General features: G+C 41.6%; 2 protein-coding genes across 5 annotated transcripts in view; both read left to right on the top strand.

Moving 5' to 3' along the window:
* The first annotated feature begins 83 nt into the window (after positions 1 to 83).
* Positions 84 to 5863, top strand: decr2 (2,4-dienoyl CoA reductase 2, peroxisomal). Of its 2 annotated transcripts, none has more exons than XM_084341965.1 (10): positions 84 to 467; positions 1727 to 1828; positions 1971 to 2039; positions 2577 to 2628; positions 2726 to 2861; positions 3339 to 3463; positions 3794 to 3887; positions 3968 to 4072; positions 4905 to 5157; positions 5338 to 5863. In XM_084341965.1, exons 2-9 carry the CDS (start codon positions 1728 to 1730, stop codon positions 5123 to 5125), a joined length of 903 nt encoding a protein of 300 aa, XP_084198091.1. In that variant the 5' UTR covers positions 84 to 467; position 1727; the 3' UTR covers positions 5126 to 5157; positions 5338 to 5863. The 2 variants fall into 2 exon arrangements, with proteins under 2 accessions (XP_084198091.1, XP_084198090.1); XM_084341964.1 differs by having other exon boundaries at positions 85 to 467; positions 4905 to 5093.
* Positions 5864 to 6859: 996 nt separating this feature from the next.
* rab11fip3 (RAB11 family interacting protein 3 (class II)) overlaps positions 6860 to 16264 on the top strand; it is a 34680-nt gene continuing 25275 nt past the window's right edge. Inside the window, exons 1-2 of one of the 3 annotated variants that reach the window (XM_084341917.1) lie at positions 6860 to 8030; positions 8125 to 9938. In XM_084341917.1, coding sequence (XP_084198043.1) covers positions 8316 to 9938 — 1623 coding nt within the window. In that variant the 5' untranslated portion in view covers positions 6860 to 8030; positions 8125 to 8315. Of the gene's footprint in view, positions 9939 to 16264 lie in introns of all 3 variants that reach the window. The other 2 variants (XM_084341916.1, XM_084341918.1) reach the window with 2 other exon arrangements.

Genomic DNA, 16264 nt, shown 5'->3' with positions numbered 1-16264 from the left:
ATGTAGCCATTTTAATGTTTAAAACAAGTCCCCATCTACTTCAGTTGTCTAGGAGAATGCTGCAACGCTGTTCTGCTGTGAAACTCCAGAAATGTTTTGTGGACAACGAAACTTCACCTGACTTCCTATCAGCATGAAGGCGACGAGATAATAACTGAATTTTCATTTTTGGTTGAACTTATCCTTTGAACAAACCAAAATAGCTTTGGACAGTGAGATATTTGTGCTCTTGAACACACCCCGGACCGACTTCATTGCCCACAATGCATAGTTTAAGGAGGGCGAAAAAGTAAGCGTCCAAGGTACAAGTCGACCGCAGTGAGGACAACACCTAATGGCTGAGGAATAATTGTGAAGAGCCTCGTCAGACTGAGAGAAGTGCTTCGTGTGCGGGTCGTGTTTCAGCTCGGGGGAGTTGGACGGCTCTTCTTCTTTCAGCTACAGAGCTAGCTTGTTTGTCTCAGCAGGTAACACGACAGCAGCTAACTGGACTTCACTGCACAGTCCTGGCAGTGAACAGGATTTGATTGGCACACTGTGCGTTATGGGAATATTAGACTAACCTAGAATATATGCACAGGTGTGGACAAAATAACAGGAACACCTTACAGTAGTCCACAGTATGGTAGAGCTCTACATTGAAGCCCATACAGAGTTTTTTAAAGTGTTTAGATGCTGAACTAACTCTCAGTAAGTTTGAGTGAGGGGCTACTTCATTGTCAGTCTTCCTGTGTGATTGATTATTGTCACTTTTCCTCTTGCCACACATTTAAAGGTGTTAAAGCTGACCTTTAGGTGTTACTAGCCTACAAAGACTCCTGTATTACAGTGAAGTGATGTGATATTATAAACTTAGCAGACTGCTCTACTTATTCTAATACTTACCTTTAAACTTAGTCATTATGTCCACATTACTGGTGATTATGAAAATATTGATATATATTGTGTGCATTATTTTTAGGCCGTCCATGTTTTCACCTGTGTTTGTTGGTTGGTTGGTTGGTTTGTTGGCAGCATAACACCAAAACTAGTGAGCAGTTTTCCACAAAACCAGTTTAGACCCTATTAACTTTTGGTGCGAATCTTGTTGAAGGGACAAATCCAGGAATTTGTCTCACTTCCTTTAACATCTTGACATTTTTGTTGATTTCATATGGGATAATGCATGGATCTTGATTTTAAAAAATCAGGTGTATTTAGGTGGCTGGTATCTACAGTATGAGTGAGAACAAAAGGGGACTGTTGGGCCTTGGCGGAGATATGCGCTTTACTTTAGTTTGGCTTAGTTTATGTAAAAAGGGATAGTGCAAATGAATAAAACACATGGGAACTCATTTGTAAAAATGCCAGAATTGGCTAAAAAAAGAGGCAATTTTTCTAGTTTTACATGACTTCAGGGCAGCTGCTGCCACTGTATCTGTGAATGTGGCTCTGGATAATTCACAAAAATAACGACAGCTTGCGCTAAAAATGCTTAAGGACAAAAGAATAATAATGGGAACAAGCAGAGTCTTATCAGCAATAGCTGAGAGATAGTAAAAACCAGCTTGTAGTTGTATTTAAATAACTGATGTTAGATTCTCCAAACTCTTGTAGCATATTTATTAACTGTCAGGTGTTTCTGATATTTTGTGCAGCTCCTGCATTTACAGGCCAGTCATTTATTGTGTTGCCGTTATGGTAATGTCAGTGTGATTGCATCAATTTGACATGCATTACTGCTCAGCATGGCAGAGCCACAGGAAAAAGGAGAGATGTTGCCTGAAGATGTTGGCACAGATGACTGCCTGACTTCGTACACACACATCTACAGTCCAGATTTACTGAAGTAAGCATACAAGCACATGCTTTCCCCATTATTGCCTAGTGTGATCTTATGGCGTTAATGCATTCACACAGGTGTCTGTAAATAAATGTTATTGACACTGTTGCTTGTCACTGTATTCGCTAATTTGCTCTTTATTTTCCAGGGATCAGGTTGCTTTTATCACAGGTGGGGGATCTGGCATTGGACTCAGGATAGCTGAAATCTTCATGAGGTACGAGAGAGGGTTACGTGCTTTTTTCTGCAGAGCGTGCCCAGATCTTTCAGAAATATCAATATTCAGTTGAAGCTCAGTCCTCCCACATTCACAGACATGATTGGTGCATATGAATGAATGTGTAAAATATAGAATCAGTGCTTTGTTAGTATTATGTCATTACTTAGACTCAAACAGTAAAATGTGTGACTGAGATAATATGCATGTGTACTTTAAACCTTCTTGTTGTGTTATCTTGACAGTCAGACTTTCGTCATTTTTCTTATGTGCCAAAGTTGAAACAGTTCAATAATTTACAAAAGTGACAGAAATAGTTTATGTATGTTTATGTAATATGTTGGTGTCCTGGCTGTCGTCTTCTCATGTTGTTTCCTCACCTTTTGTCCTTCCTGTTTTGTCATAAGTTACTCCCTCTGTCCCCCATCAGCCTTATTTATGCAAACATTACATATATATTTACTAAATGACACAATACAACTTGTGCTCTTTAGGTTTGTCTCCATCTTTTTCCACGTTGTTATTTCTTTCTTTCAGGCACGGCTGTGACATGGTGATTGCGAGCAGGAGCTTGGACAAGCTCAAAGAGGTTATTCCCCTTACATAATTTCCACAATCCTAAATTATATATCTTAACAAAACGTTAATGTGCTGGCCTCGTGTAATTTGATTGTGTGTCTCCTTAGGCAGCTCTAAAGCTGTCTGCTGCGTCAGGACGCCGCTGTCTCCCTTTGTGTATAGATGTGAGGCAGCCTGAGAGCATCGCAGCTGCTGTGGATGAGACACTGAAAGAGTTCGGTCGCATAGACATCCTCATTAACAGTATGTGACTTTGCCTGAAAATGTGCCTTTGAGCTGATGATTGCTGAGTTTGTGGTGGGAGCTTTGCTGCACACAGTCTTCATCATTACACCATTAGACAGTACATCCTGCCAACGTAGATGCAATACATTATCAGGTGTCTGTCTGTGTGAATAAGTGGAAAATTGTACTTTAAACAAAGGTCAAGTGTGAAAGGTTTTGGTTTAATCATCAACTTTTCTTTATCTTCTGTCTTTGCGCCCTTCTACAAACTGTTATGTCACTACAAGATAATTGCTATGGTAATCCAATTAAATGCAGATCATCTATTCATGCTGATCTCTATTTTATCAAAGTACCACCTGATTATTATTATTTTAAAGCATTATGAAACCTTGATGGAATGTTCAACTTCTTTGCCTGTCAAGCAAAAGATTTCTGTTAAGCAGTGTGTCATAATATTGACTTTAGTTAAACCCTTGGTGCTGTTTTTGACAGATGCTGCTGGAAACTTCCTCTGCCCGGCTGCCTCGCTCTCCTTCAATGCCTTCAAGACAGTAATGGAGATAGATACCATGGGTACATTCAATACCAGCAAGGTGGTTTATGAGAAGTGGTTCCAGGTACAGTACATTTTCTGTCTGTGTGACACAGTATTTCTCAGTTTCAAGTTAAGGAGCCATAAGTAGGTTGTTTATAACCTCATAGCCCAGAAATGAGGCTAATACTGCATCTGCAGGGACATAATTGGGGTTTTGATCAATAGCTTTCAATAAAGATTCACTCTCTGCACTTCACTCTGTTCACCAAAAGAGGACAGTAAAGATCACAGATTACTTTAATACCTTCTCATCTAAGAAATTGATTTTTACTGATGCCTACGCCTCTGAAGCTTGATTATTCACTCATTGCATCGATCTGTAGTCTCCCATCATCATTTTTTTTGTGTGCAGAGTCATGGTGGCAACATAGTCAACGTCTCTGCAACGCTTGGATACAGGGGACAGGGCCTCCAGGTGCATGCTGGCTCTGCTAAGGCTGCAAATGGTAAGAGCTTTTTTTTACTGTTTTGTAATGATATCAAAAGGAGAATGTAATTGACTCAATGTTACCTCTCTTCTCCCCAGATGCTATGACCAAGCACCTGGCTGTGGAGTGGGGGCCCAGTGGGGTGAGAGTCAATACTGTGGCTCCAGGTCCTGTCTCTGGCACGGAGGGCTTCCGCAGACTGGGTAAAGATTTAACACAATATTGACAAAATAGTTAATTGATGGGTTTAACATTTAACAAGTAATCCTTTATCATAAGCAGCATAAGACCTTTTAGGGCTATTGTTAATGGTTAATAATACCAGAGTCGCATATTCGTTACACTATGTTGTCAATGAAATTTTATGTCAGAATTCTCTCTTTACTTCCCATTTTTAAAATACATTTCTTCACATCAATTGCCTTGGAAGTCCTTAAACTTCACAGTTTGAATTACATCAGTAATACCAGACCAGGTATTTCTACCCATAGTGAGCCCTTCTGCAGTTGCCAGAAGGGTACGTGGCAAGCTCAACTAATTAACTGGAATTAATTACCTCGGATAAAAATATATGCATCTATAGGTGTTATAGAGGAAAATCGAATGATGCAATTTTTTGTAACAAGCAAGTGAATCTGCATCATTTGTACCATATTAATATTAGACTGATGTGTTGCAGTTGAGGCTGTGTTAAAGCCAGTGACAAAATAGTTAGCTAAAAACAGTAAATAACAGTTGAAAAAGTAAACTAAAAGTAGTGACTAAGGATATAATAAAGAAATGTTCGCTTAGAGTAACAAATAAACAATACTGAAAAAACTGTTGACTAAAACTAGGCTACTGTAAAAGCAGTTAAAATGTTAACTACATTTGAAATTTGAGCTTAAAGCAAAGAATAAATAATTGAGTCAAGGTAATCAATTTATCAGGACACTGGAACATGTCTGACGGTACTTGAGCTCATCTGACAGGGCTATGGGGATTCAGGTATAACACAGTGTAAGTGAGAGCACATCTGAACATTTATTCCCTCAGGTGGTCCCAGAGGAGAGGCTGCTGGTGCGTTCCAGTCCATTCCTTTGCAGCGAGCAGGCAACAAGACAGAGATGGCCCACTGCGCTCTTTTCTTGGCCAGCCGGGTCTCCTCCTATGTGACTGGAGCCATCCTGGTGGCGGACGGCGGGGCTTGGCTGACCTCAGCCAATGATGTCTCCACGCTGCTGGGTACAGACTCCTCTAAATCCGCTAAACTCTGAACAGGGGCTCTCCTGTCCTCCTCCTGACCCAGGTGTGTAGGAGGAGGCGCAGCTGGAGGTCCATGTGTGACTGAACATGTTTGCTGTGCGTTGTGTAATCTCTGATTTAAGAGTGTGAAAGTTCAATAGATTGTTTCATTGACAGGAATACTGTTAAACCCATATTAATTCACTCTCTCTCTCTTGTCACTGTCTCTCTTATTATCTTTCAGGTTATTGGTCATCTGAAAAGAAAAGAGACAAGTAAATGCTGACAACAAGAAAGTAATTACGGGACTACCTGTGGTACTGATATGCTACATGTACAATATTTGTGGTTTATGTCACCTACTGTTGCCTTAAGAGTGTATTACTAAGTGGCTGGAGGAGTTTAACTCTAACATACACTTACATACTACTCTTAATCTACACTTGAGCCAAGTAATGAATCAAATGATATAACAATTCAGGGAATTTCACCAGCTACAGTTCTTTGTATTGTCATCATGCATTTCAGTCATGACAGTCATGCTTATCAAATGCCATTCAATGTGATTTTTTTTTTTTTAGTAAAACATGTGTATTAACAGTTAACAGTGACTACTGTTTACTACTGCAAGTCATTTGTTGTTCCTCCAAACAACTCTCTCCTCCTTGCCCTCGAGGTTGTGACTCCATATCTGTGGAGTCACAAGTCTACTGAAGATAAAAAGAAACAAAATAAAGCATATTACTGTTACACAAAAGTGTCAGATTTTTTCTGACTTCTGTCTCTGTTTTTTTTTTGTTTTTGTTTTTTATGTGATATATTGGTTACTATTTCCTCAGTCCACCCACAAAATTAAAATGTCATAATCAACAAAACATTTCTGGAGTTTCACAACAACGTAGCGTTGCAGCATTCTCCTGAACAACTAAAGTAGATAGAGACTTGTTTTAAAATATAAAAAAACAACTGAAAGAATACATAAAATTGTTCCATACAGATCCTCCTGCGTGATGCAAGTCTCGGAAGCCCTGCGATCCTGAATTGATTTTTAGAAAACACAATTTACACCTTCTTTAAAGCTGAAATAACAGTAAAAGTGTCAGCACGCACTCATTTGGGATCTCATAGCTTTTGGAGACTTCCAGAAACTTTTATGTGTTTGCTGTTTTTTTGGTTGTCCCCATCTACTTCAGGTGTTGCGTAGACACCTACAATGCTGTTTTATTGTGAGACTGGAAATATTTTACAGACTTCACCAGACTTTTCATCAGCATGGGGGTGAGTAGACTAGATAATGACAGAATTTTAATTTTGGGTGAACCCTCTTTAAAATCTTATAAATGAAACTGTTTATGAGAGGCACTCTTTGGTTTAACTTAAAGAAGAAAGCCACAAGAGTTGAGGGTCCCCTGGATTACATGATCGAAATGAGAGAGCAACAATACTTAAAGAAAATCAGTACCGCTGTTGGTCAGATGGGGGCGCCCAAACATCACAAATGCAACAACTCAACCATTTCTATACTATAAATCTCGACTGTCTGAGTTCTCCAACTAATCCATATTGTTTTAATGTTGTTTTATATCAAGTAAGGAGTAATTAAATTAATAGCCCTTTAATAGATGAACCTGTCCCAGTAGAAACGTGTGCCTTGCTGAGGTGTCAGACCAAGACACCCCAGTCTCCTCTTGCCAACCCTGAACTTTAACCTCTGTCTAAACAACTGTCATTCCCTGACATGTGGATGCAATGGCACTAGTGTTGGTCATGAATTTTGTGCACAAAAACAAAATCATGATGTCCCGACTGCTATAAAGCTAACGATACTGCGGGGTATTTTGTACGCTTGCGTGAAACGTCAGTGGTGTGTATGCGGCTGGAAGTGGAGGAGGAGGAGGAGGAGGATGATGGGACGCTGCTGATGCTGATGCGAGAGCTTTCGGCGTCTGTGATCAACATCGGTGGACTCGGCTGTCAAATGATGGAGCTTTTTGGCCTCGTCTGTCGCCCTTCTCGCTTCGCTGACGGTTCCGACGAGGGTCGCTGTGACAGATGTGCTTTTTGAGACGAGAATAGGAGACATATTCGGAGAGGAAAGGACGGTTTCGTCTCGTCTCTCGCCTGGCCTGTCTTGTCACTGACACAGGTGGATCGCCGCTGGAAAAACGGCATCGAAATGAAGACATTATCTTGGACTATCACAGAGGCGACAATCTGCGTAGATACCCCTCACACTGTGGAGTACTGAGGCTATCATTTGCTTGCGTTTAATCGAGAGAGGTAGAAGCTGGGCTGTTTGGCGTCAGCTAGCTAATAGGCTAATTTCGCTAGCTAGTCAGTTAGCAGCTTCCTTGGCCAATGGCACGGAAGAAGTGGGATGCTCGAAGGAGGAGTTAACGTCCGTTGCTAGCATAAATTCATTGGAAGCGTTGACTGTCCGTGTTATATTTAGCAAACCGCCTCGTAATGAGAGATTTAACATCATAGCTGGACGTTAATGTAGGTGTGAGTATCACTTGGGGACGTCGTTTCGTCGCTGCTCTCTCGGCTCCTTCGGCAAATTAGCTTGCGATGGATAAGGTGAGGTAATCGGCTAAGAAAGCTAATGTTGACAAACACCGGGGACTTAACGCGTTCATTTGTGCCCTCTCAAATTGGCTCAGCAGCAGCGATGCTGTCGGACGTTAATATCGGTTCAGTCCTCAGACTGTATTTCGGTGTTGTTCAAGCTTTCTGGCCGAAGTGAAGCATGTTGACGGTGGATGTACTGAAGCTGAAACACTTGGCAACGACCAAGAGTGGACCTGCCATGACAGAGAGGGACGTATTGAGTCAGAAACATTTCCAGCAGCAGGATACTCAGTAAGGCCAGGACGTTAATATGAATTTTGAATTTAGGTAACACTTTAGTCGAGACGTGGATGACAGCCACTGAAGGTAAAACAACAAATACAGCTTGTTTACCTGCCTGAAAAACTGCTCCTATTACTTAACCTTACACTTTTGTTTCTATATTCCTTAAACCTGCCAGCATTTTAAATGACAGAGGCAGGCAAGGCATGTAAGAGATCCACACATTCATATCAAGATCACATTGAAGATGTTCAGTGCCATCTAGAAACATGGCCTTAAAACTGGAGACCTGGATCTTTACGACAGAGGTGAGATAAGACGTCACCGCCAGCGTTCTCAAGGTTTTGCAAAGTGGAACAGCCAATATAAATGGAACCGACAGTCCTGTCTGGCCCTTTGGGGCACACACAGTGGGAGTCAGACCAGCCATTTCCTCTTGGATTTCACACACTGGATTCAGACAAAGGAGGTGTGCTCTGTCCAAACAAGAGTGGCCAGACAGGTTTGGATTTCAGAAACGGTGACCAGGATCAAACCCCACAAAATGAAGGAGAAACTATTTTCCCGGACCCGTCAGTAGAGTTGGACAACCTCATTAATATCTCTGATTTTACTTGTGGAGCTTTGAAGTTTGAGGGAGATCAATCCACGATTTCCGAAGCTTCTCTCCATATTAGTCATATAGAGGAGTTGTCCCTCAAAGAAAAGACTGAGGGACTCGATGAATTAAGTGACACATTGTCATGGTTATTTTCACCGAAACTCACTGAAGTGGTTGGGAAAAACTCTGCCTGTGAGGACCTGAGTCTGACACAGGAGGACCCTCCTGAGAGCTCAAATGAACTCAGTAGTCAGGCTGAGCTAATAAGTCTCAGTGTGCCGGTCTCTCCTTCGAAGATTTCCGAGACCAACACAGGGGATCCATTTTTGTTGGTGGATCTTCTCTCAAATGAAAACTCTTGTCTCCCCCCAGAGTCCTCAGGTGAGTTGAACCCACAGGGTGTCAGTGAGGAGCTGGTAGACCTATTACAGGAGGAGCAGGCAGGTCTCCCTCCCTCGCAGACTTTGTCACCTGAAACCGGAGACAAAGGTTTATTCCCTGATCAAGTGACTGATCTGGCTGTAACCTGTAGCACTACCCTGCAAGGTTTACCTGAGAGCAGCCTCCCGCATGACCACATCAGCACGCCACTGGAGTGTTTTGAAGGATCTGTGCCTTTGTTGGATTTAGAGGTTCCAGACTGTGACAGCAGTCTGAGCCTGTGCCCTGCCAGCCCTCCCTCTGTTATCTGCACAGGTGCACCATTAGATTTATCAACGGAGGAGTCGGAGGTGGAACATGAAGGAGCGACTATAATTATAGATGTGACTTCGGAGCAGCAAGGTGAGAATGACTCATTTGCTCTGGATTTGTCAGCGGATCCTTCTTCACTGACGGCGCCTCTGGCTGAAGATGCCTTCATCCAGGGTGATAGCACCAGTGAGAGTAACTCTGTTGAAAATGAGTCTAAAGATTTGATGGAAGACGAGATTTGTTCTGAAGCCAACACTCAGGGGAATGAGGTAATGGCTTTGGATCTGTGCTTGACTGCTGATGAGGTCCACAATGAGGAAACGTGGGACTTGAAACCACAGGAGGGGGTACAGAATGGGAGCATTCCCGATCCGACAACAGAACAGAGGGAAGAGGAGAGGTTGACGGACACTAACCAGCTCGAGGGATCAGATTGTCATGAAGTGGCTTCTTTTGATTTCTCAGTTCAGGACTTAAACACTTCTGAGGCTGGGTGGACTAGTGAGCAAACCGTGGAGACAATTTCCCTCTCTAAGGTGGTGGTTGATGACTCACTGCCAATGGTCTCAGCTGTGAGTACGAAGGAGGAAGATGTCTCCCCGCTAAAAGCTGTGTTCGATGCTTTAGACCAAGATGGAGATGGCTTCGTTCGCATTGAGGAGTTTATGGAGTTTGCTGCTGCCTACGGGGCCGATCAGGTGAGATGTCTCCTATTTCTGTTGACTTCCTTGTTTTGAACTTTGCAGCTAATGCACGCTAAGTGAAGTTCTGTGTAAAACCATATAAAGCTCCAAACATAAAGGATTTATTATTGATTTTCTGCTGAACTCTGAGAGCTTCCTGCAAAAAGCATGCTTAATTCAATGAAGTGAAATCTATCTGGCTGACGTCACTTTGCTATCAGTATTTCAAGTTATTTACAGTCTAAATCTATTTGATTCTTCTATTCTATTCTTAATGGTGTGTAAATAAGCCACATTTTCTTTCTTGAGTGAATTCTTGGCCATGATTATGAGTTTTGAATGTTTTATTGAACTACATCAGGTTTATGTTACCCTGATGTATAATGAAGCAGCCGCAGCATGACCAGCTTGGGTGCTGGTGTGTTTCCCTCAAAGCAGCTCTCAGCATTCGGTGTAATAGATTTGGCGCGTAACACTGGCATTATTAAAACCATGCCTGGATTAGTTTGTCGTCTATATTTGGGGAGTGTTCAAGAACTGGGATTTGGGTTATCATCCAGATAAGTCTGTCAAGCATATTGGCTGTAATGAATTCTGTCGGGCCCTGAACTCCTCCATATGTCAAATGACAAACAACCCATCTCCCCATTTGCATGTCCTGTGGTTTGGAGATAATCTCTTGTGAAATGGCTGATGCGTCTCACCCAACCATGATGACCCTCACCCATTTGTTGCATATGGCCCTTTGCCCCAGGCATTTTCACAGTGAAATGGTTTCAGTCTTGCTCACAAGTCAAGAGACGAGGAACAATTTCTGAAAATGAAGTCAGAATGGAAGGCGTCACATAACAACTTAAATTGATTAAATTCTTGATGGTATTTCTCAGTGAGCAGCAAAACAAAATAGAGAGACTATTCGCTTCTCTTAGGTCCACTTTGTTTGTTTGTTGTTATATACATCCTGTCAGCGTGGTAGGTTTAGGTTTTGGTCTCATCATAAACCGAAAGTTAAATTCAGAGTTTAACACAGGTCTCACATGGTCTAGAGTCAAAATGATGTCAGTTTCTTTTCCTGTCAGACGTGCTTCTCTTTATCTAAATGTTTACAAGAACAGGACTGAGCTTCAGCATGTGATCACACCATTTGCAGATAACAGTAAAACAAGGGCAAACGATGATGTCACCTAACAGGTAATAAAGTATAAGCATAACTAAATGAGCATGTATTACTATATATTCCTCTCCAGTGTCAATTGCAGTATCTATAATCCATTTTATCCAAATCCAAATGTGACCCCTCTAGATATGGAGCTGATTGAGACAACATAATTAATTAAGAATATGTTAACCATCTTAATTTTAACTCTTTTCGATGACGTTAGCAAGGCATTTGGGTGAGGATGAATACTTGCCCTGACTCCACACACAGAGTGTGATGCTGGCTCACTAATGCTTTTTAATCCCTTCTCTCCCAGTTCAAAGCGCCTCTGTTGCCCCCGATCTGTCCCGTGTCTGGCCCTAGGTATCTGCGGCTCCCCAGGCAGGGAATTGGGAAGGATTAAGAGTAAAATGTGTTTTCCTGAGTCAGAGGGACTCCATGGTTTGGGTGCCATCCACCAACTATCCATGACCTTGTTTTGAGGTGCAGAGGAGTGGAGTTTTTGTCAAGTTAGTCTAATGTAAATCAATTCTACCTGTTGTTTGGCTAGGCAGTGCTAATGGCTGACCCATTTACATGACACTGGGAGTTGATATTACTTTGTAGGTGTGGTGTGCTTCGCTGTTATTCCTTACTGTTTGGTTTCTGGTGGAGTTCTTCTGCTGCACCTCCCAAGTATGTACTGTAGATCTCAACAGCTTTCTTTGGATCTTTCTTAAAGCTTTTTCCTTGGATTGCTAACCAGATTGTGCAGATTGATTACTCCTGCGTCTTTGTGTTTGGATATTGGCTATCTGGTTTCCAAGAACCGCAGGACCTAATTTGTGCCCTCTCAGATTTCTGTCCTTTTTGTGATCAGAGAGAGAGAGAGGGAGACGGAAGCTTTGGCATGTTTGTCCTTCACATTCGCAATAAGTAACCAGGCAGCGGATGGACTTATCTCCAGAATTTGTGGTATGTTATATAATGCATTTAACTTGCACGTGGACTTGGCAGTTATTAGCTGAACTCAAGGAGCAGTGGTAAAGTCAGGTCTGATGTAACAAGGCTAATTGTTTCTTTGCAAATGGTTCACTCTTCTCATATCAGTTTAGGATACATATGTGCTTTTCATATTTGCCCTGATATGCCCTTGTATTTCAGTCCTCTGGAGATAAAAAGTAGTTTGAATAACCTCCACGCCTGAGTGCCTCAGATTAGTGAAATGTTACTGTGGAGCAGGGTGGTAACGCACATATTTTAGCAGTGCGGTTGGAAAAAAAACACGGGGCGATAAGGTCATGCTGATTTATAAGGACATCCATAAATAACACCTATAATAAAATATTAAGTTTAAGTTGCCAGTAGGGATGTAAGCCAAGTGGAAGTGGGGTTAAGAGCTTTGTTATTGCATCTTCAAGCTTCACAAATCATTCTGATTTCCTTGTTTTCTGCCAAGTCTGTACACACCAGTAAGTACTCTTCAGTGAGATTTTGTATTTGTGTACATACTGTCACATTTAAGCATCAGGCCTTGCATGTGCGTTATCCTGTACCTCTTTGCAAATATCCCAGCAACCTGTCAAGAGATGGCAGGAAGGTATTCATGAAGTATTTGCATGCGCGTGCCAGACTGTGCTCGTATGCTAAGCATGCAAATGTTTTCTCCAGAATTATTCCAGGATGTGATAGCGTGTGCAAACAGGCACGTCCTGCATTGTGTGTGGTCAAATACAAGCAGCATAACGTAGACAGAGCTGCAATGATTGGTTGATAAATCGATTAGATTTATGTAATATTAGAGCAAGAACAGTCTGAGAAGTTCAAAAAATGACATCAATTTACTATAATGCAGACTTTAAGACCCGGAAAAGACAACACTTAATGCCATATTATGAAATAACGCTATCCAAAATATAAGATGATATCTAGTCTCATATCATAACCATATAATATCAATACATTGCCTAGTCTTATACTGTCAAAGCATCACTGGGCTATTGTGATGAGTATTTCCGCCAATTTTCTTAAATTTTATTGACTATATGTTGAATTGATTAATTGTAAAAGTAAAAGATGTATCGATAAAGAAAATAATCTTTTGCCGCAGCCCTGAATGTAGAATCCTAAAGCAGAAGACAAAATGTATAGTCTTTCCAACATATGCTCACACATTTGAGTTTAATCATAGATGTTCTCTTAAGAAGACCCACCACTTGCTTTTTCATTCTGTTAATTTGAAGCGCCGTCTCTACCACTGTTCTGGGAGAGATGTTTTTCTTCCAGGTGAGGTAGGAGACAGGCTCACTGTTAGAACATTGATTTGACACCTGTACATATCAAGTCAGTGTCATGAAACATCAGATTTACTGTAGTGAAGTGATCCATCTTGACTGAGCAGTTAATGTTGACCTGCTGCTATGTGTTCAGGTCCCTCTACTGTCCTGCAGGCATGTGCCAAATCTGGGAATTCAGTTCAAAAGATCTTTCCAACCACCGCTCACTGGTTTCACTCGCTGGTTTTGACCCTGATTCTGCACAAAAGCCACACTGGACTGCATTGTGGTCATGTCTCTCTTGTCAGTCGACACTCCCAACCCTACTTTAGCCAGCCTCCCTCCCCTCACCCGCTGCTTTTATGTGCTGCCCCCTCTAATCCACAATGGAATGTCCCATGCCCCGAAACGTCCCCTCTCTTGAGTTCACTTTTGTGTGTGTTTAATGTTTTATATCCAAAGATCATTCTGCCTTTTTTTACATCATCTTTTGCCAAGCCACTAGGCTTATGATCATGGTTATCAGAGTTTCATGTAGGAACTATTGTGAAATCCCCTCCAGGAGAACTCTCACCAATGGGTATTCTTCTCCATGGGGTTATGCACAACAGCGGTCTGTGTGGAGGCGGTCAGGCGTGCCCCGGCACTGATTAGACACAAATAGAGGAAACAGAAAAACCACAGTGCCTTCGCTGCTCCCCTAGGCAGTGGAGCTGACAGAGTTGCCTTTGAGTTTAGTTGTTATCTGCCTTTCCACTGTCTCCCAGGCCGTGCTTCTTAGGTGTAACAATACAGATTATTACACAGTACAGTACATAATACAGTTTTTGTTATATTTTAAAAACGAGACAAAACAGACAAACTTTTGCACCACTGTCCTGAATTTTTTTTTTTTAACCGTCCCGAAGTCGTTGTAAACTGTCCAAAAAACAAAATGTTGTTTCTTTACTTTGTTATTATCTGCTATAGTTGTTAGTTAAAAGTATTACCATTTAAAGTTCTTTTGCCTTAAAAACTGTACTCGGTTGAAGTACTTAAGAACAATTATTTACTGTAAACTTGTTGTGTTGTCAAGGACAAGGCGACGCAGTTAGTCCTGGCTAACATTGAAACACGCATAAAATAAGCATTAAATGGCAAGAAAACAGTTATTAAACATGGTTGTTTCTTCAAATACTGTTTATAATTTTAGTTCACTTTTTGAATGCTTTAAAATATAGTTCATTCATATTGCACCCGTTTTTTAAATGAATACTCATCCACTAAAAGTAACATTAAAAAAAATGTTTTAAGAATTACATTTAATGACTATTTAAGCTTGCCTAAACTTCATGACATTGAACTGTAAGTAGTATAAGCAATATAGAGTTCACAGAGTACACTGTAACAGTCACAAAAGAATGAGTGATGATCTGTGACAAGACACGGAGCTTCCAACAATGATAAATTAAGTGAAATAGTTAAGTGAAGATGGAGACACTTTGCCAGTTTAATAGCTATGGAGAGACTTTAGGGTATTTGGGCCAGAATCCAACTGAACTGAAATCCCACTCACCTTTTAGTTTTTAGGTTAGACCTAGGAATAGCCAACAGGCTCTGCTCGCAAGACCTGAGGGGCCTGGCACTGCTGTACAGGCTTAACAACTGTGATGTAGGCCATGGATTGCTTCCACAACATAGTAGGTTTATATTTGCTCTGGTTTCTTTGGCTGTCACAGCGGTTCAACCAGCCTGTTCAGTGCTCAGTGGTGGGTTATTATAGGATGCCACCCCAGTGTCTTTCTACAGACGCAGTAACTATGACTAATTCACTGCTTTTTATAACTGTTAAGTAAAAATGTCTTCAGGACCACAGACGCTCTGTTAAATCCCCCCCATCACGCCTCAGTTTTCTCACCTCACCCAGCAGAGGTGTTCCTGAGCAGCTGCATGGAACATGTGAACTGTGATTCTCCATTGTGAAACGGAAAGCTGTATTCGAACGCTTACCACTGACCTCAACCACAAAATTATTTTCACAAGTTCAAGCATGAAAAGGCCCTGTTTCTTCACCAACAGCCTATAGTATACAGCAAATGTACTGGAAAGGTTTCTGGAAGCTAGGCGGGCCTTGATTCCACATGCTAAAGTTAACACTGCAGTGTTAACCACCATTTAGTGACATCAGCCGCCCCCCTCCTCTCACTATGTGCAGCTGGGTTTAATTCACCAAACCCAGATCATAAGCCATGAGGCTTGTCGGAGTCAGTTTATTAGCAGTTTCAGCCTTCTCAGCCTCTTGAGTCTGAGCTCAGAGTTGCTAAGCAGATCAGCTTGTTTTCATGTGTAACCGATATAAAAAGTACAGGAGGGAGAAGCCACACACACAGAAAGTCTTGGCAAAATGACGATGTTCGCATCGCGCGCTCACTTTCTCTAGGAATAAGCGAGCCGAAAACCGCAGAAACCTCACCCGACATAATCTCAGGCTTCTTCCCAGCTAATTTTGTCGGAGATACATGCCTGAAATTATACTGTAATAATGGGTTAGTGCAATTTTGTGACTTGCTCTATTATTTATGTAAATAGATTTTGATCGCCCGGCGCCACCAATTATTCTGCATATACGGACACATATTTCCTTCCCAGGTCTTTGAGAGCCACATAACTAGATTGTAAAAAATAATCAGGGCAATGTGCCCAATAACTTGTACGGGTGAGGGCTCTGTCAGTACAGATCAGATAAGCTTTAATTTCACACACACGAGTCAATTTTCAATCTGAAAGAAATTGTTGATCCAAGATACACTGTCTTTTTATGCTCCGAGGTCCTGTACAGTAGTTACTGACGCACACATCCTCTTGTTGCCAGGTTACTGACTGTAGGAATATACAGCATGTAGGTGCACTTACATAACCCAGTCGAACAGCTGAGTGCAGCAACGTTC

Source organism: Pagrus pagrus (genome assembly GCF_965226575.1).
Source record: "Pagrus pagrus genome assembly, chromosome: 21".
Taxonomy (NCBI): domain Eukaryota; kingdom Metazoa; phylum Chordata; class Actinopteri; order Spariformes; family Sparidae; genus Pagrus; species Pagrus pagrus.
Note: the sequence above shows the minus strand (reverse complement) of the source record. Positions and strands in the feature narration are given on the sequence as shown.

What these genes read in the sequence shown, in the direction of transcription:
- decr2 (XM_084341964.1), top strand. Translation starts at nt 1,728, where the DNA reads ATGGCAGAGCCACAGGAAAAAGGAGAGATGTTGCCTGAAGATGTTGGC. An exon ending in GCTTGGACAAGCTCAAAGAG is followed by an intron (nt 2,629 to 2,725) that starts GTTATTCCCCTT and finishes GTGTCTCCTTAG; the next exon opens with GCAGCTCTAAAGCTGTCTGC. An exon ending in GGAGGGCTTCCGCAGACTGG is followed by an intron (nt 4,073 to 4,904) that starts GTAAAGATTTAA and finishes TTATTCCCTCAG; the next exon opens with GTGGTCCCAGAGGAGAGGCT.